General features: G+C 37.6%; 1 protein-coding gene and 1 non-coding gene across 2 annotated transcripts in view; both read right to left on the reverse strand.

The window, feature by feature from the left end:
* Positions 1-24,274, reverse strand: part of LOC138000731 (N-alpha-acetyltransferase 15, NatA auxiliary subunit-like) — a 43,143-nt gene that overhangs the window by 11,804 nt on the left and 7,065 nt on the right. The window contains exons 5-12 of the mRNA XM_068847355.1: positions 22,309-22,377; positions 22,021-22,155; positions 11,597-11,750; positions 6,595-6,714; positions 2,679-2,774; positions 1,153-1,259; positions 209-281; positions 1-15 (exon numbers count right to left, since the gene is read on the reverse strand). The exon at positions 1-15 is cut by the window's left edge and continues 152 nt beyond it. Coding sequence (XP_068703456.1) covers positions 1-15; positions 209-281; positions 1,153-1,259; positions 2,679-2,774; positions 6,595-6,714; positions 11,597-11,750; positions 22,021-22,155; positions 22,309-22,377 — 769 coding nt within the window. The remainder of the gene's footprint in view (positions 16-208; positions 282-1,152; positions 1,260-2,678; positions 2,775-6,594; positions 6,715-11,596; positions 11,751-22,020; positions 22,156-22,308; positions 22,378-24,274) is intronic.
* Trnas-gga (transfer RNA serine (anticodon GGA)) lies at positions 10,365-10,437 on the reverse strand. The gene has a single exon. It is a non-coding gene; the product is annotated as a tRNA-Ser (tRNA).

A 24,274-nucleotide genomic window follows, 5' to 3' on the forward strand; every position in this document is an offset into this window, starting at 1 on the left:
GTTCAAGCTCACCACCTGAAAGAAAGTTGAATGTTTACAGGTAACACTTATTATCCCTGAAAGACAAAACCACTGCAACAACGCAAGAAAGCGGCTGAATTTTATGTACCACAAACTAGCACTAAATGAACTACTGGTATTCTTTTTTCAATAAGAAACCTTTTAAAACAAATTGCACTCAAAGTGACTTCATCAAGAAGCATCTGACCTTTTCCTGTTAAAGTTCCAAAGGTGGTTATGCTGTCAAGGTATCCAAGTGCAATGTTCTCCACAATCTTTACCTGGAATATTAAGTTATAAAAAAAGTTACAAAACAGCATGTATATGTTCTTCCACTTGGATGGGAATCCAGTCTGCCTTGCAGGAAGTTGTGGGTTTGATTCCACAGACAGACCTCACTGTACAGTACACAAGGGTTATTAAAGATACTATTAACCCTTCCACCCCCAAGAGAGACACTTTTAAGGATTTTACTCTGTCTGACATCAGGTGATTTTGCTCACGGGGCCACTCTAGAGGCTGAAAACGTTAACAACATCTATGTGCACTAAAAAAGTATGACCTTTTAACCCCTCCACTCCCAAGAATGACACTTATACTCAGTCTAACACCAGACAATTTTACTTATCAATGGGGAACCCTCAGGGCTGAAGAGGTTAACACCTTTTTTTGTAGTGGAAAAATAAATCTCTTCTTCAATAGTTTAACATACATGTATAATACTTGGGGACATTTTGCTCATTGCTCATATTTTTTCTCGCTCCTACTGGGCTCGGAAAAATACTATGCAACTTGCAAAACATCCACGCGCATTATATGTGAAACCATCAAATCAATGTATATCATACATTGCACATGCACATGTAGACCCCATCTTACGACCCTTTTTCCTTAATAATTATCACTGAGAGGATTGTTAAAGAACTTGATGACTTTCACAAAAAGAAAGACAAAGTTCCCTACGGCGTGTGCTGTTGTCTGGCCTTGTTTCTGTCATCTAATAATTCTCAGAATGGTCTTGAGGGTCATGATTGTGTGTCACAAAACAGTAAATGGTCAATATGACTGTTAACTACTAAAATACAAGTAAAGATGAAAGGTGCGAAATGAGGACAAAAACTAATAAATCATAATTATTTAGTCAGTCGTTACTTTTTCTTTATCAGCATATAAATTCCTGATATTGTTGAAAAGTGGTGGTACTCCTTTATGAATAGCAGGCCTCATGTAGTTGTCCACTAGCCTGATAAAGATTTCCCCTACAGAAGCAAAAATCAAAAAGTACATTATAGCTCTTCAGCCTTTTACCATCGCAACAGCCAAATATTATTAATGGTTGCCTTTGTTACATTGTTGGCATTGAAAAACTCAGTAACAGTGAGTCGCATATCTGTCCCACCCATTACGTCCAACAATTAAGGCACTCATCTGACTCAAAATCCACTGTACAGTGTATTCGTGGTACTAAACCATTTCGAAAAACTACTGTATTTATTTGTGTCTACCTATAAGAAGTGTACAAATACAGGCAAGTCGACGCAATAATGGAATCCTGAGAATTTTAGTTTGGTGTAGGATAACTTAGACAAGTATCACAATTTTCGACAGAAGTCTAAGACTATACTACAATCATGGACAAAAGTGTTGAGAAGGTAGCTTCATTTTACAAAATAACCCCCCTCCCCCTTTTCAATGTTGGATTTTCCAAGGAAAAAAATTGTGACTTTTCTTACCTGGAGATTTCCAACATTGAATATGGGGGATGGGGGGCCACAAGAGCATGGTATTTCCCAAATATTTCATCCAATGGTGAGAATAATCGAATTAGGTGTGAAGTGAACTGATGCCTGAAACCTTCCCAACAACTTCTGACTATGATTGTAGCTACTATCATACTGCATATGCACAGTCATACATGTACACGATCACATCAAGAGGGCTTTTTTGACAAATTCAAACAGATCTCTTCAGTCCTAATCAAATCACACCTTCTAGGATTGATACTGACCTTTTTTTTTACACGTAAATTTCTAGACAAATAGGACAAATGCAAATGCAAGGAAGAAGCTAACCAACTTTCTCATAACAGTACAATCCTTGAGTGATCAGCACTTAATCCTAAACATATAGCATCCAAGCCAGAAAATTGATCGAGTCTGGTAACAACATGGCATCATGCCAAGTTACTAAGTGAAATCAATGGAACATTGTGATCACAACTGATTTGCAAGAGTAGAATTCTGAGCTTAACCAACAATAATTTAAAGTGTCAAAAGGTCTATGTAAACAATTCACCTCTATGCTTTGCTGCCGCCATTAAAACTGGTTGTGCTTGGAGGAAAACGTTACAGAACTGACTTCATTGGCTTATTTCCTGTATTGTTATGCATAAATTATCACTATACACCTGTACATTGTAATGTTGCAGTAACATGTATCCCACAGCCGGTTAACTCTAGACTTTGACCCAGGTCCATTATGTAATGCCAAGGATGATTATTCTACAATAGGTGACTTTCAGACCACAAACTGTTAACTTATACACGGGTAAATACATACATGGTACGTCCATGTTCCGTAGGCCAATAATAGCCCCCCGTGAATCAAGGGTATTGAAATAGGAATTCTCAGCAATTATTGTACATGTACATGTAGTGCTTATAAAGATGAAAACACACCAGTTGTGAATGAAAGTGGTATTCTCTTAGGAGCTTGAGCTCTTGGATACATCTCAGCATACTGCATATACAGGTTATAACGGTCAACAGGGTTGCCTGAAATGAAAAACAATTATTAATTATTCTGGAAACTTGGGAGAAAGTCAAAAAAATTAATATCATCTTTGAGAAAGAATGAATAACCAAAGTTTGTCATGATACAATATATGTATTGTTAAAAGGAAGATAGGCTAAACACAATAAAAAACAAAAAATTAATGTCAAGATGATCATTTTTTTCAATTTCAGTTTCTCAAAGTGTTAAAAACTGCATCCATACATGGAGATTGGGTGCATGGGATTACGTGTACGACCAGCAGCTTCCACTGGAGGCCAGCCAGCCAGCCAGCCCCTCAACCAAGTAACGCTCCCATGGCCAGCAATCCCCGCAACCCATCCATGAGCCCTCAAGTCGGGGGTCCAGGCACCTGTCACACTAATAAACTGTGGAAGCACAGTGGGGTGAGGAGGGGAGAAGCAAAAGCCCATCTAGACAAGCACAGAGCAAAGTGGCTGGCAAAATGTCTGCTGAATCCTCACGCAATGAAGGTGATTCCCTTGTTTTGCACAGCAATCTCATACTGCACATACAGGGCTCTCAAAAGAATTGTGAACAGCCGTTGCTGTGCTATTTTCAACCATAACACAGAAGTACATTGCCAAACGCCATGTAGCTTGGGCCCCTTGGAAAATGACATCTGCGAGTGGTCTGGGCTAAAACGTTTTGAATTCAATATGGCAGCTATGTTTTTCGTTGCAATCGAAACCTTTTAAATACAGTGATTCTTCAGTCATTCTGTGGACTGGCAACGTGGCAAGGAAAATTGCAAAAGCAACTAACATTAAGGTGGCTTTCTACAGTTTTCAAAGAAAAAGATCAAGATTTTGAAATCTATAAAATTAAAGCAACAGGATGTCTCTTCTGAAGTGCTAGTTACTGCAATCGATGTAAAATGTAATTTGACCTAACAAGTAAAATGCAAATCAAGGGAAAATGCTAAATATAGTGACCACGCTCCTGGAGGGGGACTGGAAAGTAGACATTTCAAAGGCCTTTTCCTCAAAAACTAGCCCTACAACCCCATCTTAAAATTCCAGGATTTCTTTAGCGACAAGAAACCATATTTACCCGTGTATGAGCCGGTCCCATGTATAAGTCGACCCTACATTTTTGATGGCAAAAAAAGCAATTTCTTAATTTCTTTGTTAAATGTTCATGGGATACTAATCTTGTATTCTTCGATTCTGGAACTGCGGATACAAAAAAATCCAGGGCCTCAAGTGCTTAATGGTTTTGTGATTCAGCAGTTGTTGTACAGGCAGGCATTTTGTCCTTGAGATTCAAAAAAGTTCTGAGAAAATCGAACAATCATGTAAACCCCGATCTGATTAGTTTCATTGTTCAGGGACACAGGGCTTTAGAGGATAAGCACAACATCACAGAAGCTGAAGTCAGTCTTTGAAAATGACTTCAAAAATAGTCGTATAAAAATAACTTTCTTTAATTTTCCAGACATGTTTCGACTGTACGTCCGTCTAAAATGTTGAAGATACTCACTAGCACAAAAATGAAATAGACACAGGAAAAGTTCATTTAACAAATGTGGAAAGCTCAAAAAGGTATTTCTGTTTCTTCAAATAAAACACGATCGTTCAACTGCTTAGTAACCTGGCACAGTACCTCATGTTTCCGTGTAAGCATCTTCAATTGCATTGCCTGAAAATGCTGGTTGGTAATGGTTGTTTTTTTATTTTTGATACAAACCTTGCTAAATTAAATGCTTTTGCAAACTTCGTGGTGTTTGGTTCATGAGTTTTTTGTTTTGTTTTTCATGTGAGATTTTATAAACCAAGGACCAATTAAACCTTGCACATTTCACATCATTTTTGAAGTCTAGATAGCAGCAACAATACAGATAGTCGTATAAAAATAACAACTTTCTTTAATTTTCCAGACATGTTTCGACGGTACATCTGTCATCTTCAGTGTTACATATTTTGAAATCGCTGTTGAATTTAAAGCTCGCGCGATCTTACAAACTTCGTTACATTGCGTTGTCAATATTGCGTATTAAATCAAAACAGAACAAAACAAAAATTTTTAAATGTGTGACGCTTAGTTCCTTACAGGGAGAGAGTCAGGTTAATGTGTTTCACCTGCTGGTTGAGATCGGGCTTCTCCCATTTTATATACATGGATTCCTTAAGCTTCACTTAGTACTTAGTGGCTGCAGAGTCCAGGATCTCAAAGCAATCCGGTGTGCAGGATGCCTTACAAAACTCTGAACTCTCGCGCACTCGTGTGGAGAAGTGTCCGCTAGTTTCACCAACATAACAAGCATTACATAAGTAACAAGCATTACATAGTAAGTGCGCAAGCACTTACTTTCAGGCAGATCTTCGACAAAACAAAACAAAAAACTCATGAACCAAACACCACGAAGTTTGCTAAAGCATTTAATTTAGCAAGGTTTGCATCAAAAATAAAAAAACAACCATTACCAACCAGCATTTTCAGGCAATGCAAGTGAAGATGCTTGCACGCAAACATGAGGTACTGTGCCAGGTTACTAAGCAGTTGATCATATTTTATTTGAAGAAACAGAAATACCTTTTTGAGCTTTCCACGCTTGTTAAACGAAATTTCCTGTGTCTATTTCATTTTTGTGCTAGTGAGTATCTTCAACATTTTAGAGTTGGACAAATCCTGTTTCATTTCAACTGGAATTGCTTACATTGATTTTGAAGTCTTTTGTTGCAAGAGGAAAAGCCAACCTTTTCCACTGTGTTCATTATGCCCAAGACAACATTATCATGTTAAATTTGAATAAATTATTTAGCTGGAACTTGGCTCTAAATCATTGACCCATGTACATGTATAAGTCGAGGGCAATTTTTGGAGCTTCTTTTGAGGCCATGAAAGGTCGACTTATACACTGTAAAATAAAGGAAATAGTTTAATCTGTCAGAAAGGTTTTTGGCAAATGGCAAAAACGTCGAATTTAGTCTATTTTGATAACAACTGAAAAACTGTGATACATCTTTTTTAAAAAAAGACAGTTTCGTCTTCATATTGTTTGCTAATTCCCAAAATTTTAACCCTGGTTGTACAGCCAGGTATTGAGAAAGAAGGCCTAGTTTCCAGTCCCCCTTCCAGGAGCTCGGTCATTGTATTTAACCTTTTCCCCTGATTTGCACTTATTTGTTCGGTAACATTACACTTTACGTCAATTGCAGTGAAAAAAATTGTTGCTTTAATTTCACAAATTTCAAAATCTTGATCTTCTTCTTTGGAAAACTGTACTACGACACCTTAATTACAAATTTATCCACTCCAAAAGTCGTTCTTTTATTTGCACTATCTGATATGCTGATTGAGGCATACTCACACTTACTAGTGACACCCATGGCAGGCGTTACGGGTTATATTGAGAACCCTGGCATAACATTGCAACTTCAAAGATGGCAGCGTTTCTCGCCAGCCATCTAAAGAAACACAACAAAGACCACTTTTGCTGTTAAAAAGCTTTCAAGCGCAATCATTATATCTATTCTCGGTTAAGAAGTTGTTGTTTCGGAATTCCCTCCAGTCCTTTTGCAGAAAGTGATCATTTTGAAGCTGAAATTGCCCCTTTGCCATCCATTTGTCCTGTGTATGAATAATTCAATTGTGTCAAGTTTGACAAAAATCTGGATAGTACGTCATTTTCAAGGGAACTACCTTAAAAGACTGTGAATGAGCTGACCATATGCATGAGTCAAACACAGCTGACCACTCTTAGTTGATCGACCAACAGACCTTACAGACCAATACCACTATTTTGTTGTTAACTTGATTCATGTATCTTCATGACAGCATTTTTTTTTCATAACTCACTGAGTTCTAAAGACCTCTCCAGTTCATGGTAATACCAGTTGTTTTCTGGATTTCTCCTCAGCAACTCTCTGAAAACCTTCTCTGCTTCTCTCAAGTTTTTTAGTTCAAGGTGCAATGATCCTGCAAAACACAGAATCACAACCAACTTGACGGTAAAAATAGAGTACTTTACTGGGAAAAAATTAAACCTGGCTCCAAAGTTGCCACAGTAGAGTCTGTACCCCAGTAGGCCAAACCTTGGTCAAATTTGCTTCGTTTTTGCTCACTAAGGATTACCCCTGAAAAAAAGATAATTTGGGGTGTGTTCGATTGACCATATTCCGGAATAGGAATTCAAGGAATAGAAGTTACAAAGCCTCCGTTTTTATGGAGATTCATGTTAAAATCATCAAACACCTTCTCAATGCCATTTTAAAAATACATGTATCTTTTCTATCATTGTTGCTTCAAAACGCCAGACGTACTGTTTTAAATCATCATTCCATGTATTCTTATGTCAGAATACATGTAGGGTCAATTGAACACACCCTTAGTTTCCCTGACCAGCAAACTTGAATGTTATCACATGTTTTGTGGTAGCCAAATTTTAGCCTCCATTAGTGCCAGCTGCTTTGCTTATCATTTTTCTCACAATCTGAATGTACTGTACTGTTTTGTTTTTTTTTTAAGACACATACACTGTACTGTATCGTAGGAGGCAGTGTGGCCCAGTGGTTAGCCTTGAGATTTGGGGATCCTGGGTTAGGGACACCAGTGCTTGACTTTCAGGAAAAAACCAAGGGGCCCCTAAGCTTTCAGATTTGGTTGCCAGCTCAAGTATTTTACTTGCCAAAAAATTTCCTTATACGTTTCAACAAAGGGTAGAATCCAAGTGAGATCAAGGCGAAAATCAGAGTGCATAGAGCGGCCTTGACAGCCATAGATGGGTAAAAATAGTTGCAAATTTTAAACGCTGGATTTGGCCATTTCCGAGTTGCTGTTTGCCTCTGGTTCAAAGTACTTAACAATTCAAATGATAATGAGTTTGATTTGCATGAAAATACACCAGTCATTTCCATTTGAATGGTTGTGCACTAGGACTCACTTTGAAGCTGAGGCAAACTTGGAGAAAAATAATTGTAAAATAAAAGTAATAAAAGTTAATGTACATCAATCATAACATTGCTAAGGAATTCGATTGTGACCGAGTCGATTGTCCCAGATATTGCAATATGATATCCACATTTTAAATATACTCTTGATCCTTGGAAATGCTTTTAATTCGCAAACCCTTCACTGAACGTGCAAACGGACTCAATTGGCGCAAAGACATTCACTTGAAAAACTTAAGCCTTCATTCTTATGCTGATGCTGAAGAACACTAAATCTCTACATTAATTTATTCACTGGGCCTTGAGAATGGTGTCACAATGACGATGAAACATCCGTTATTAAGTTTTTTATTCGCTTGTTTAAATTTTCGATATTGGTGCATTGACAGTGGTACATTAAGTTTCTTTTTTCAAATTATTATCATGATTCATTATGAACAACAATTTCATTTCTTACTCATTATTTCTGAGAATTACAGCCATCAATGATTGATAAAAGGGCTGCAGTGCATACGTAAGCTGGAAACCAATATTAATACCAAGTAAACACGAGCAGTGTTCTCACCAGGCTGCGCCCTTGTGGGATTCACACACAAAAATTCGAAATTGGCACACAGAAATCACCACTATGAATTGTTTGGAAAATACTTGTTTATATTTCCTCAATGGTTAGAATGTTTTTTCGAACCAAAAGAAAGAGGAATATCTAAGTTTTACTTACAAAAAAGATTGAAACAGTTCTTTTCAATCCCTACAGTTCCTAGGTACAATTCTGCTTCGTTACTGCATGTAGCAAGAAAGATCTCCGTGTATTTCAAAATGCTTGAAAGATGAAACATGGGTGGCTAGTCTAAGAATAATTATTTATCAGTAGTACATGTAGACTGCGAGCAGTCTCTCTTTTGCTCTAAATCATTGACATGAACGAACACTTCAAAATGGCTGAAACTGCGAGTTGGAAATACCACGGGCATTTGTTAGAGCGAAGAGAGAGACTGCAATGGTTTCGTATTGCATTTTGGAACTCTAGTGATAGATTGACAGCTCTCATCATCCTGCCTGCCATGCCCATTTGGAAAATATTCTCACAGGAATCAATGAAGATTTTTTGCCAATAATGTATATCACCCTGCTTATGTGTGAATGTTTGTTTGCCAACAAAACTTGAATACCATGTAGAAGTTTTATTTGTGGGGTATAATTTTTGCTGTTTAATCCACAAAATAAAAGTCCCACAAAAATATCATGCTACACAGTAAGGTGATCCACGATGATTCCACACCAAAAAAAAAACAGCAACAAATACCGTAAGAGAGTTCCTTCAAATCAATTTATAGCAATTCTCCATAGAAAAGCAGCATATGTGAGCATGGATACTTTATTTTGGAGAAGCTTGGATTTACTACATTACAAAGTCACTTGCTTTCTTGTGTGAAAGAGCAACAGATGATCCCGGGGCAAAGGAAGCGAAGCCACAGAAGGAAGATTCAAGCAAAGTCACAATACACCTCACAGATTGACATCAAAAGTCTTCAAGACTACCACATATGATGATGGAAGCAAGGAATGCATGCTTAAAATGAAGTTAACGACAGATAAAGATAACAAGAGGATAAATAAACACCATTTCCAAAGCCTACATGCGTTAAGGCGTGAAGTAAATTAATGTGCCTTGTCCATTCATTGTACTCATTTGATGAATAACAAAATTAAATAATAATAATGCAGTAGGAAACAGACAACTTTTTTGAAAGACATGTTTCAGCATGCTTATGCCATCATCAGTTTAACGAGTTCCTAAGTGTGAACAGATATAAAGTCTACGGGTAGATGAAAAAATTATTACAACATGACGTAATACAAAAGTGGGGACTAATTACAGCGTGACACTAAACATCAAGGTGTAAACTAAAACGTGAGAAAAGTGTTGTAATGCTGCAATTGTTTGTTAAGTTCAGGTTTGATCTTATTTATATAAAAAGCTTCTTTGAGTTTCAAATCAATCGAGTTGCTGGCAGAATCCAGAATACTAAAGCACGAAGGGGAGTATTTGTTCTTACATAAAGGGGATGTGTTGAAATGCTTAAAAATATGCGAGTTTTTATTGCTTTCCGTGTGTTCCTTTATCCTGATAAAAAAGTGGTCACTAGTTTCACTAATATAACAGGAATTACAACCCGCACAAGAAAATTGGTAAACTACCATGGATTTTAGAGCAACAGGAGTATGATCTTTAACACTAAACATGTTTTTAATTTTAAATGAAGTGAAAACTAATTTGATAGTTAGGTCAGATTTGCAAAAGCGCTTAGTAAGTTGTCGGATTTTAAGTTTCGCTATTTTGGAATAATGGCCGACAAAAGGGAGTTTAAAATAACATGTATCATTGTCATCATTAGTGTTCTGGCTTTTTTGACAAAAAGACCGGTCAAGATACCGCTTGAAAGTTCTGTCAATAATGTGCGAGGGAAATGAATTACCGGCACATTTCAAAGTTTATTAACATCGTTTTGAAGGCCGGAGGAAGTGTTGTTGATTTTATAGACACGGTCGATAACAGTTCTGATAAGGCCAATTTTATAGCATGATGGAGTAAAACTAAAGAAATTATGTGAAACTATGATCTTCGCAGTTATGAACGCAATTTTTACAATTGCGTAGAGAAGCCTGAAAAATTCAGGACTTCAACGGGGTTTGAACCCGTGACCTCGCAATTCCGGTGCGACGCTCTAACCAACTGAGCTATGAAGCCACTGACGTTGGGAGCTGGTCATTTGTGGGTTCTAATGGTCCCCTGAGGAATGAATCAATCATATATGATTCATTTCATATACCATTTCATCACTAAAGAAATTAGTTAAGAGACCAGCGTACGTTTTTTTTAAGAAAAACTGAAAAAACACAATCACGCGAAGAGTTGTCAACAAGTATGTAAAGAAAGGAGAGTTTACCATCATTCTCCTTCTCAAAAGTGAATTTGATGTTGGGGTGCCGTGAATTGATGTAATCAAAAAATGACATAGCATCCTGTTCGTTGTGAAAGACAGTCAACATAACGCCTATAGAGTAGAGGGTGATTCGAATGGTTGACAAGGGGGATGGGGACAAAGGGAATGGTCAACACATCCCCTTTATGTAAGAACAAATACTCCCCTTCGTGCTTTAGTATTCTGGATTCTGCCAGCAACTCAATTGATTTAAAACTCAAAGAAGCTTTTTATATAAATAAGATCAAACCTGAACTTAACAAACAATTGCAGCATTACAACACTTTTCTCACGTTTTAGTTTACGCCTTGATGTTTGGTGTCACGCTGTAATTAGTACCCGCTTTTGTATTACGTCATGTTGTAATAATTTTTTCATCTACCCGTAGACTTTATAACTGTTCACACTAAGGAACTCATTAAACTGATGATGGCATAAGCATGCCAAAACATGTCTTTCAAAAAAGTTGTCTGTTTCCTACAGTATTTATCATTCTTACTACTATTGCGACCTTATGGAAATAATAATGCAATAAAAATATCTTAGTGGTCAGGCTGGCGACTACATTGCAAGTGTGAAAAGTCAGTCGCCAGTGAATAAAATCCGGTCACATTGCTTGCAACGTCAAGCACTGGACACATTCTGGCCACTGGTTGAATTTGTTCCGGGAAGTCCCTGGTTCAACTTCTCAGCTGCACTAACTGTAAATAGCCAACAGTTGTTGTTGAATGTTCTGTTCTGTCATGATTGTGTTCATTGGCCCTGAAAAACCCCTATTGGAATTGGTCAATTATGTATGTATGTTACACAATGTATGTATAATTATGTGAACTAAACTTAGCTCATGGTTGAAGCAGATGTGTTTCAAAATAATTCTCTTCACTGCACAGCTGTTTGTGTGCAGCATAACTCAAATGACTGTACCTCTAATTTCTCGCACTACAAGTTTATCATGCATCAATGATCCATATTGCATCAAGTGGTCTAATGCTCTGTGTGGTCTTCCAGCTTCTCGAAGCACCATGTTTTGATACAGCAGCAGTTCACCATGTTCGATGTCAACTTTTGATAAAGAAATCTGTGATGATAATGAAGCAGAGTAAACTAAATTTCATGCCCTACACATGTACATTTACTGTAGTATGGCATAAAAGCACGGCCCACTGAAACAAGAAAATACCTTGAATCTTTGCGATGGATGCTGAAACCCAAGGTGTAACTTTGCCAGGGGAATTGACCATATAATAACCATAGCACATGCCATATGAAAGAACATTAAGGACTGATTCCAGCACATACTGTATGTCCAGATATGCAAGATACATGTATTAGATACCCACCTGATTTTGACATCTGACACAAAGTGTCCTGTTAAGTTTAACAGGGCTCAAGACTAACTAGCCAACTAGCCACAGGCTAGTGAAATTTCAGTTTTGACTGGTAGATTTTGAGCTTTCACTAGCCATTGGGGCTAAAAGAGAGGACAAAAACTAACCAAAACAGCAAATTAGAAAAAAAAATACTGAACACAAAAGGAAAGCGGATTACAGTTTCCCTGTGCCCCATTACCAAATGCCAGACAGGGCTTAACTTCAGTGAACGTTTGTATTTTCTTCGAAAATAATTAATCAAGTGTGAAATCATGCGGAACTTCTCTGCTGTTGTTTCATTTACTGTAAACAACAAGGTCAAGAGGTCACGTACTTGTTTAATAATAATAAAACTTACAGTATATAGCACCAATATCAATATTAACTTTTTTCATCAGTGCTCAAAAATTATAAAACTGATTACTTAAGCAACTTAACAGCTGTAAAAATTGCAAAAACCTACTAAAAAGTTAACAAGTTTAAAAAGCATATAAAATTACCTAAAAGCTTTCTGGAATAAAAATGTCTCAAGTGTCTTCCTAAAAGATGTACTTGATGGGTTACTCCTAATTGCAAAGGGCAATAAATTCCATAGTTAAGGAGCAGCCACAGTAAAAAGGCGATCTCCTAACATTGTTGTAAAATTCATTAATAATTCATCAGGATGACAGCCAACAGAAACGCACTATTCAGGTCACATGTGTTGGTTTGTAAATCCCGTTAAAGTTCAACTGTCTGAAAGCACGGGGTGGGATTGAATAGATAGCAGGGAAAGGCTGGGGTTGATGAATTTTTAATTAGTTGAATTAGCAGTAAAATTAAATTTCATTAAGACTTCTAACTCGCCTAATTAGTATGCTCAACTTTCATAAAAACGAGTCCTGTAAATTTGTACAAAGTTTATCAATCAATCACAAGTTTGACATTTCAATCACAACTATTAGGTAACAATTTACTTGAATCTTGGGTGCCTTGTCGAGAAAGTTTAATGCATCCTAGCCTTCCGTCTCACGCAAATGACAGTTAATAGCACAAAATAACAAATAAAGCGAATTGGGCGGATAACGCTCTCCATTTTGCTTGGCCACTTCACAAACAAACTGAATTTGCTCAACCAAAAGTTTAGCTTATTTGCCGACATGTGCTCTACTGAAACGGTCACATCTTCAACATCTTCGCATTTGAGACCGGCCATTCTAACAACTTCTCAAATTGCTCATTTATTTTGCCGTCGCTGCTGCCACTCCTCGAAGACTTTTCTACCCCATTTAGTGTTGTATTGTGTTGCTTTCGGAGTTGCTCCGACACTAGACTGGTCTCTTCTTCTTTACTCTTTGGAGAGCGAAACCAACAAGCCATGTTTCTACCACAAAAGCTCTACCAAAATAGATTGCTAAATTCAATGCTAAACTCCTATAGGACAACTCCACGCCCACGTAATTAACATAACAATCAAAATCTATTGTTTCATTTCACAAGTAAGATAAAATATTCGCGTCCGACCTTTATGGGCTATAACTGCCCATAAAGGTCTCCCGTTCATATTTTATCTATTACTTAAAGTCTTGAATTTCGCAGCATTTACAGTAGTAGGTGCCCATCACAATTGGAGCGTAGATTATACATGCATTTGCCTCCTTTCTTAAGATCAACAAGTTCCCGGAGACAAAAAGGAGCTAAGCCATTGATAACCGTTGAAGTTAATAGTAATAAAATTATCTTAAAATCAACCCAAAACTTAACTGGCAACCAGCACAGATTATACAGCAACGGTCTAACATGGCAGTATTTAGCTTACTGGAAAATTCACCTAGAGGCAGCATTTTGGACCCTCTGTAGCTTATTAAGGTGGTAGGCTGGTAGGCCATAGAGCAGACTGCTATAATAGTCAACACGACTTGAGACAGATGCATGAATTGGGCGTCTCTGTGGACGCTTAGAAAGATATGGTACAAGCAAGTAATAAAAAGCATTGAAAGTGTTATTTACATGTGAATTCATTGATTTGGTCTAATTTCAGTCTCCAATTAAAAATATATTGTATGATCAATGTCAACCTTTGCCAGTTGTTGCTTGGTATTCACTACGAATGGTGAATCTCACATTAAAGGAGAGAAAACGAGTTTGCAAGCACTCTGGCAGCCGAATATTATAAATTGACTCAAAAATCCTTCAAGCACAAAACGCAGGGACTGCTGTTGAAACTACATGTACACATACACTGTACATGTATTAAAAAAGAAAATCTTATATAAGCCAGGTTTTTCCTTTATTATTTGTGTAATTTTAAGATAATACTTTTCCGCATTCATATTGTCAACTGTTTTCCAGGAGATTCAAGTTGTCTTTGCATAATACTGTAGCTCTAATAGAGGTTTTGCATGGCAGCCATGCTGCATGGCAGAAACAATGAAAATGTTTTGCACAAGAAAGAACATTTGTTCCCATAGGAAAAAGAATCTAAATGTTCCTGCCATGCAACATGGCTGCTGTGCAAAACCTTTATAGTACACAATATTGTTTTGGTGTTGTATACCATTGTAGCGCCATGGTAGAAGTCTTAGGTAAATAGCCCCCTGAGAAGACATGTGGTTACTGGCAAAGTACTAAACCCAGAAAGATTGAAGAAAATAAAATGGAATCGAAAAACATTGGCTTCTAGGCTGACATGCTGTTCCCTCACAACTTCTTGACACCACAAGTTTAAGTGTGCACTCTAAGCGTCCAACAGCTTTGAAATACAAACGTTCACTGAAGTTAAGCCCTGTCTGGCATTTATCTGGATGGGTGACCTAAAAAATATACCTCTTTGTAACAGAAGCATAGCACCGAAAATTCTATTTTAACACTCAAAAATGTGAACTAAGTAAGATACAGATTTTGTTAGCTTGCTTTATGCAAAACAAATATTGATGCAAAAGTAAATAAATATTGATACACATTTTTTAGGAAGAGCAGAAGGAAGTATTCAGGACGGTCGATCGAGAATAAAATATTTTGCCATCAGCAACAAAATTTACGAAATGAAAAAAAAACATTAATTTGAACCACAAATATAAAAAGTTACCATCAGCGAAAAACATTTTGCTACGTTCAATTTTGTACTTTTGGCTGCACAATTAAATCACAAAATCGAAAGTGACATCGAATTCAGCGGGTGTTGTAATCAAGTTACCGTGGCCTGCTTACTCGCGAAACAGCGAAGCATCTGTGTCAAATGATGGCAAGATACCGGGTTTTTGTTTTAGTTCAAGTGTTACAAAGTTGGACAAGAAATGTGCGACTTCAACACAAAGATCACAATCTCCCAACTCTTGAGGTTGACCATTGTTTCTGCAAAGTCAACAATTTACTCTCCAAGACGAGGTTATTTATCACCAGGTAATTCCATCGTTTTGGAAATAGCAGCTACTTTATTATTCATCAGCGTCACAATTTTTTGCTGATTTTGGGGCTCATTTTGTTAAAACTCACGCACGCTTCCAAAAGACCTGTTTATTTTCTTGAACCCTTCCTATTTCAATTGCAATTATGCAATTCACATCAAACCCTTTTCGAAAGAAGAAGGATGGGTTACATTTTTACAAACGTTGGCAGTGTAGCTTTTACATTTCAACAGACTTAACTGATTAGAGTGTAATGTTAAGTGCTAGTTTTTGTACCCCATATGAACCATGTGAGTGCTAGCCCTACTAATGGAAATGGGCCCACACAAGGACACAAAAAAAACTCTGACCAGGATGGGAATTTGGGTTAGGGTTAGGGTTAGGGTCTGACCTTGTAGCTCAGTCGGTAGCGCAGCGGTGATCTAACCCGAATATCGTGGGTTCAATTTCTACCCTGGTCAGAGGTTTTATCTGTCCTTGGGTGGGCCCATTTCCATTAGTGGGGCTAACGCTCACATGGTTCATATGGGGTACAAAAACTAGCACTTCACATTACACTCTAATCAGTTAAGTCTGTTGAAATATAAGTGCTACACGGCCAACGTTTATAAAAACATAACCCTTCCTTGTACTTGTACATCTTCATTGCCGTGACTTTCACATCTTCAGTTCAAACGGCTTGCTCCCGTCTGACCTTGTAGCTCAGTCAGTACAGCAGTGGTGATCTACCCTGAAGGTTGTGATTCAATTCCCACCCTGGTCAGAGTTTTTCTCTGTCCTTGTGTGGGCCCATTTCCATTAGTAGGGCTAACGCTCACATGGTTCATATGGGGTACAAAAACTAGCACTTCACATTACACTCTCATCAGTTAAGCCTTTTCGAAAGAACCTTGACCGTAAATAATGAAGCACAAAAGAGACAACAAGCTTTCATTCAAATAATTCTTCACCGTCACATTTCCATTTTGTTTTCTACCTTCGCAGAGTTGAGTACAAAATAAATGTAAATTGCCAGACAACTTAGATGCGACTTCAGTAAACACTATGATGCATTCAAGGCATTCGATTCCTTCAATGTTTGTTAAGTCCATAAAAATAGGTCTCTCGGTGGACATGTGCTTACGGGTAAATGTCTGTGTGATTGTTGACATGTTTTTGTAATGGCGATGACAATGAATGCTTGGAATGCATGAAGAGCATTGTAATTAAGTTTTTCAGATAAACACTGCATGTGGCTACTGTAACAGTTACAAAAACTGAGTGAATTTTGAAGGAAGAATGGATGCATTTATAGGGAAAATAAAGAAAAAAAAACGAAATAATGAGCGAGAGGTAGTAAAGTGTGCAAAGAGTCGCGATGGAAATCCGGAAGTAAGTGATCTGTTTGAAAATCAAGGTCAATGCATGCAGAGTTCCTTTCTTGAATTTATTTTTTATTTTTCACTTCAGAAGAGCAATGGTAATTCTCAAGGTTTAATATGTTTGTCAAATAATTCTGTATCGCGGGCGATATACAAAGAGAGAAAACAAATTATGAGCACTTGATAGCATCAGGTAACTTTATTTGCGCAAGCAATGTTAATGCTTACCTCCTGATTTTCCCGCGAAAATTTTTTGGCTTGGATGAAAATCACAACATTTAATTTCGTGACCTTTCTGGGGCTAGTTACTGGGTTGCCAAACCCAGTCGGAATCTCGGTTTCATTTCGTGGGTTTTTTGTTATTTTTGTTATTTTTTTCCATGTCGGGAAAAGTCTTGCCTGTCACTCCCCTGCTAAGTGGTGTCTTTGTGCATAGAGTCTTCTGTGCGTATTTTGTTAGGTTTGAGGGGCCTGGGGTAATGCGTAGCTTGCTCTGCACAATTGACCTGTAATGGCATCAAAAGTCATTGTAACACGAAGGGCGTTTTAGTACACCTTTAAAGAAAACATACCCATATGGAGCTCAAGAATGGAACGTCAAGACAGGTGGTGAAACATAAAGATCTGGAATCTTAAAAGTGACAAGTAATGGACTTCAACAGCGTGAATCTTTCGCCCGTCAAGCCGAAATCAAAATGAGCTGTACTTCTAATATTTCGCCAAGGTGGTGATACGTACAACACTGAAACCAAATGGAAATTTCTCTGGTAACTTACGGGTTCAACAAAGACAGAGAAGGAATCGAACACCACTAGTAGATCTGTGATCTCTGTTGTGTGTCTCACAGTGTTTACTGAAGTCGCATCTATTTAAAGTTTGCCTGTTTGTCTGGCAAGTAACATTCATTTTGTACTCAACTCTGCAAAGGTTAACAGGTCTGTTGCAAGCGTGCTTGAGTTTCAACAAAATGACCCCCAAAATCGGCAAAAGATTGTGACGCTGATGAATAATAAAGTAGCTGCTATTACCAAAAAAAAAGGAATTACCTGGTGATAACCTTGTCTTAGAGAGTAAATTTTTGATTTTCCAGAAACAATGGTCAATCTCTGAGAGTTGAGCGATTGTGATCTTTGTGTTGAATTCGCACATTTCTTGTGAAAATTTATAACAATTGAAAGTAAACATGCCACAGTGACTTAATCACTGTGCCCGCTGAATTCGATGTGCGATTTACTCGGTGCAGCCAAAAGTACAATATTACAACAAAACAACTAAAATCTCCCAAAATGTTTTTCACTGATGGAAACTTTTTTTATTCGTGGTTCAAAATTACCGTTGTTTTCATGTCATAAATTTTGTTACCGATGGCAAAATATTTTATTCTCGATCGACCGTCCTGAAACTTCCTTCCGCTCTTCTTAAAAACTGTGTATCCATATTTATTTACTTTTACATCAATATTTGTTTTGCATAAGGCAAGCTAACAAAATCTGTATCTTGCTTGGTTCGCATTTGATAGCATTAAAATAGAATTTTCGGTCCTATGCTTCTGTTACTGAGTGATATATTTCTTGGGTCGCCCATCCAGACACTAACCCCGCTGGATAGTGCTTAACTTCAGCTTTAAACTTTTGTTTACAAAGCTATCAGATGCTGTCAGTGCCCGCTTACACTTGTGGTGGAAAGAAGTTGCATGATCAACACGTCAGCCCAGAAGCCAATGTTCCTCGATTCCCTTTTATTTTCTTCAATCTCTCTGGGTTCAGTACTTTGCTAGTAACCACATGTCTTCTCAAGGGGCTATTTATCCAAGACTTCTACCATGGCGCTACAATGATATACAATACCTAAACAATATCGCGTACTGTTAGACCTACATATTACACAAAGACAACTGTCAACATGTCATCCCAGAAGACAATGTTTTTCACTTCCCATTTATTTTCTTCAATCTTTCTGGGTTCAGTACTTTGCTAGTAACCACATGTTTTCTCAGGCTATTTACCCAAGACATCTACCATGGCACTACAATGATAGACAATACCAAAACAATATCGTGCACTGTTAGAGCTCCATATTACGCAAGGTCAACTTGAATCTCCTGGGGCTGGTTGCTCGAAGCCTGGTTAGCACAAACCGTTGGTTAAGAGGTATCAGAACCTATAGGTTTCCATGGTATCTAACGCCGGATCTGTTTCGTCGTACGAACGTGTGAGGACCTGTGAACCAAAGGGCCTCTGCTGGTATGACTTCTGGGTGACCCCTTAAATGGTCTTAATGACCCCCCAACTTGAAAAAAATTGCCTGGAACTCTGCACGTACCACAGGCAACCCAGTGTACCCTCACGGAGGGTCTAGTTGGTCTTGGTTTTAGTTAGCTACATGTACCAAATTGGATTATCAAATTTCAAATTTCAAGTTCTTCTACCATCTCAGCAACTTTCAGTCTACAAAGAATTTCTATCTAAAATGAAATTTACTTCTACCCGTCAGGAATTTATATTTTAAATTTCTGCAAAATGTCAGCATTAAACATCTCGATCTCAACATGCCAAAAATGTGCACATCCCATCTATTGGCACATGTCAAAGTATAAAGTTGTTTATCGGATGAAGAAATTACAAAATGTTTCTAAATTCGGAAATATCTCCATCTTATGGCTGGAAAATAAATCTGAAAGCTCACTGGAGAGGTCTTAACTACATTTCTACTCCAAAGGAAAGCGAGAGGTAGTAAGGTGTGCAAAGAGTCATGATGGAATCCGGCATTTTGGTGATACTGTTAGAAAATAACGGTCAACGCAAGAGTAACTTTCTTGGATTTGCTATTTATTTTTTCACTCAAGAAGAGCACTCAGTCTGGTTATTCTCATGATACCTTACCTCTCGATTTTTCCGCGAAAATTTTTTGCCTTGGATGAAAATCACAATAATTTCCCCGGAAAATTATTTGAAGGTAATTTCGTGACCTTTCTGATGTTAGTTGGTCTTGGTTTTAATTAGCTATTAAAATTAGGTTATCAAATTCAAGTTCTTTTACCATCTCAGCAACTTTCAGTCTACAGTGAATTTTTTGGCATGAGATCTTGACATGACAAAAATATGCACATCGCGTCGGCAAGTGTCAGAGAGCAAGTTGCCTTTGATCACAACTGATGAGATTTTTACAAATGTTTTGAAATTCGAAAATATCAGACATCTTACTGGAAAATCAACATGAAAGCTCATTGGAGAGGTGTTATGGGCATTTTGACTCCAAAGGCTGTTTTTCCACTCAAATCCTACCAGCTTCCCCAACAGGTATGCCAATCAAATTATCACGAGATTGTCAAAATCTTGCCGTAAATTTTCTAAAATTCCTCTTTTCATAAGGAAAATTAAGAAAGGAAAAGGCAACAAGTAGGCGGCAAACATAATAACTGTAAAATGGGCATCAATTGTTAAAATTGAATAAAGACTTCATTAGTTTCGTGATCCATGCACGCGATCTTACACTCACTCACTCACTCATTCAGACAACCCCAATGACATTGTGCATTACGGGTTACTGTACATCTAATTAGGGTCAAACCTGGACATATCTCTTACGGGCTAGCCCATAAGCACAAAAAAATTGCCATTTGATTTCAGTGTTGTATATAATACCAAGTTAGCAAAATATTAGAGACAAAGCTCACTTGATATCCAACGGCGAAAACTAGAATTGTTGTTGAAGACCATTACTCCTCGATTTAAAGATTCCAGAGATTCATTTTTCACCGCCTGTCTTGTTCATCCAATTGACGTTCCATTCTTGAGCTCCATGAGGGTATATTTTGTTTAAAGATCCACTAAAACGGCATTGCAAGTTCAGAGAAGTGTCCACCTTTTCAAATTTGGGGGTCCTCTGGACCACTTTTAGAAAAATTTGGGGGTCCATTGCGAAAATTTGGGGGTCCAGCTAATTAATATTTAAGAATTAATGTTCGATCTATTGTCAGATTTCAGATTTCTAAATTGCACAAAAATAAAGTCTTATCCCTCCCCTCGAATTTGTACTTAAAATAAAATGATCAATTTCTTTGAAACTGTTATGCCCGTTGATTCAACGATCAAAATATATGGGCTGTCAAAGCTCCATTGACCACATCTCAAAATGCCATGAGGAATCTGTCCCCTGTAGGAACTGTTAGCTTCAGTTGACAAATGATCTAGATCTCCACAGCAATAATAAAAAAAGAAGATCTGAATGTTCAACACTTTACATTTGTATTTTTAACACTACCGGTAACTCCAAAAAAGTTGCATAATTTGCAAAACAGACAAGTTGAGTGCAAAACAAGAACCGAGACGATGACAGGTGCACGCCCGGAATTAATATCAAGAGAGTCGCACGAAACAAAAATTTAACATACTTCACCGTTGGATTCTCTGCCATTTCACTCATGCCCATTATCACTTATTTAAAGTGTTGTTAAAGACTTCAGTTTTACAACAGTGTTTTGCGAAGTTCGTAACATGGTGGCCTGCAAAAGTGCAAGGCTTGATCATCTGCTGTTGCTTGAGTTGTTCAAATGACAAACAATGGTTGCAAGCCAACTCAAAACTCGTTTGAACGGCGAGCAATATTTTTGCTTTCTCTCGTGAATGACCAGAGCCGTTCTCAAAGGGAAACTGTTATTTTCGAACGACTGCTTGAGGAAAGGGAGTGACTTCCAATTCCGTTCTCATGAGTCACTATTACTTATATGTAAGAACGACTTCTTCACTCGAGAGAACGACTTCCCTTTCCGTTCTAACCGCAACTTCACGGCTACGTCACAGCTTCATGCCTCTCAGAACGAGTAGTCGTTAGGAACGTTTTTGCGTCACGTCACATTATTTTTAAATTAGTTTTGCCTAGTGAAAACAGACCCACTACTAGCCACTAGGCTAGTGAGCTAAAAAGTTAGTCTTGAGCCCTGGTTTAACCCTTATTTTGCTATCTATTTCCAACAAGTGTTAGGGTTAGCTTTATTTTTAGGAAAGGGGAAATCAAGCTGTTTATTGTTACTTGAGAAGCAGTGTTTTAGGGGACACTTTGTGACACAAATGGTCTGTGTACCTAGATGAGATGGATGTTTAATTTTGGTTCTTTTCTTCCGTAAATTCTGCGATTTTTCATGAATTGCAATTTTAGGTTTATCATGTTAAATCGCAACATTATATCAGAATATCAGAAGCCCTGTTAATAAGAGTTACTTTTATACTTACACTTTGTGTTTTTCGAAAATCGTCCAAAATAGTAAAGGCCATGTCATAATCTTTTAGCAAATGGTAGGAGATGGCATAACCAATCCAAGATGCTCTTTGTCCAGGTCGCAATCTGAGTAACTGGTATCTTGTTTCCTAGTTAAAAAAAGAAATGCTCTCATTGTAACATGTTGACAGGGGATAGCACCACCTAAAAGAAAATCTTCAATGTTTAAGTACAGAAAATTAATATTGACAAAAAAATAACAAAAATGCACCACAATAATTACTTAGAGTACTTTTGCTTACCCTAAACCCCTCAAGATCACGCATTTGAATTTGAAGAAGTGACAAATCTCTCAAAATTTGAATATTCTCCTGCAGGACAAAAATGTTTGCATATTTAAACACGATCTTGCTATAATTTAGGGAGTAACCTCATGCCTAACCCTAACCCTGCCAAAACCAGCTTGTGAAAGAGTCGGCTGTACTGCCTTGAGATGATCTGGTTGAAGCGCAGTGTATCATCCATAATCACCATGTCATTTTTTTCTTTTCATGTTGTACATACATGTATGTAAACATCCTGGTTAGGGTTAGGTTATAAGGTTTAATTCCCCAAGACCTATCTTTTACATCACCAGTAAAATTTAATGTCAGCTGGTAAGGTCACTCTCTGAATTTTGACCAGTGTTATAAACCAGACACATACATGTACAGTACCATGCAAAAGTAAGTTGACAGTCTCTTTCGAGCCTCAATTCTCGAGGAACAACAATCGAGAATCCAGTCGAGAATCCAGTCGAAGGAATCAAGAATTTAATGAGCTGGTGGATTGACCGATTCCTTGATAGCCTAATAGCACAAACGCAACTGGGAATACAAATGAACGATAAGCCTGCCAAAGTTTCACAGAGACTGTTGTTTGGGAGTAACGCAGAAAAACGAGCGAGTTTAGCCCTCTTTCGAATCCGGCTGCTGAAAATGGGACAAAATCACAAGCAATGACACTATTACCGCGACTGCAGAGGAAATGTTTATTCTTTGGCTGTATGATCGAAGCATACTAAACAATCACATGGACTGTAAACAGTCTTCAACACTATTGGACTGGAGTGATCTGGTGAGCGATCCGCCCGACAATTAAGCTGTAACCTACAATGTAGCTTGTTAGTGACAATTACTACCACAGTATTTTGAGAGAGGAAAGTCTTTGAAACTACATGTATTTTGTAAACAGTCCTTGACACTATACATCATCATCATCATCTCTTCCTTTTCCCTCTGAGGGAAATAGACACTATACACCGGAGTAGTATTTCAAGTTTACTCCGTGGTCAGTTCGTAGACCTTACTGGATACATGTCATCGATAACACTGCAGTAGCAGACTTTCTGGAAACAAATTCCCTCTGTATACATGTATGTTAATTTCAGATTAACAAATGTTTCTTTGAACGCAAAACTATTCCGCAATGACTTGCCTGAGACCCGAGTTTCAATGCACTAAAATTTTATTGAATCATTGAAATAAAAGCTTGTTTGTTTATTACCTTACATGTACAAGAAAAATCAACAGTTAGTGTCCTAGATTACTTTAGGATCTTCAAATTTCTGATTACTATCAATCAACCAAAACAGTGAACTTTTGTTTGTTGTAGAAGAAACATCCGCGGCTTTGTCTGCCGTTTCATTGCCCTTCAGCACTTTCACAACATGTTCGTCCACGGGGTTGTTAAACTCTCGTTTAGCACAAAGTTTTTCTGTGATCGATGACATTTCCATGTCCAGACTTCCCCCGTTAAATGTCTGTGTGGTTACGAAGCAAAATGTTTTACACAAATTGTCCCGTTACAGTGAACTTGGAAAATGGCGAGAGATTACCAGAAAGATAAATCCGTAATATAACTTGAAGTTGTTTGTTGTAAAAGCTCATTGTTAATGTTGCTAAATTTGCAAATGCAAACAACAAAGCCCTATAAGTGGGTTATCAGGATATGAGATTTTTTATTTATTTATTTATTTATTTATTTATTTAACAACTTATGATCCTGGGCCAGTTGTTCAAAAGCCGATTAATGCTAATCTCAGGTTAAAAATTAACGAAGGAGCTCTCTACTCCCAAATGCTGTTCAAGGCTGATTTTCAGTAAAACTTTACATTAGAAGAAGTCAATTTTGAAAAACAAAAATAAGCAAAGGAAACTTTCACCAAAACGTTGAAAACATAGACCGTAATCATAAATGGCGGCTAAGTAATTATTCTTTGGCTTTATG

This window comes from Montipora foliosa, chromosome 4 (assembly GCF_036669935.1).
Source record: "Montipora foliosa isolate CH-2021 chromosome 4, ASM3666993v2, whole genome shotgun sequence".
In the NCBI taxonomy this organism is placed as follows: Eukaryota; Metazoa; Cnidaria; class Anthozoa; order Scleractinia; family Acroporidae; genus Montipora; species Montipora foliosa.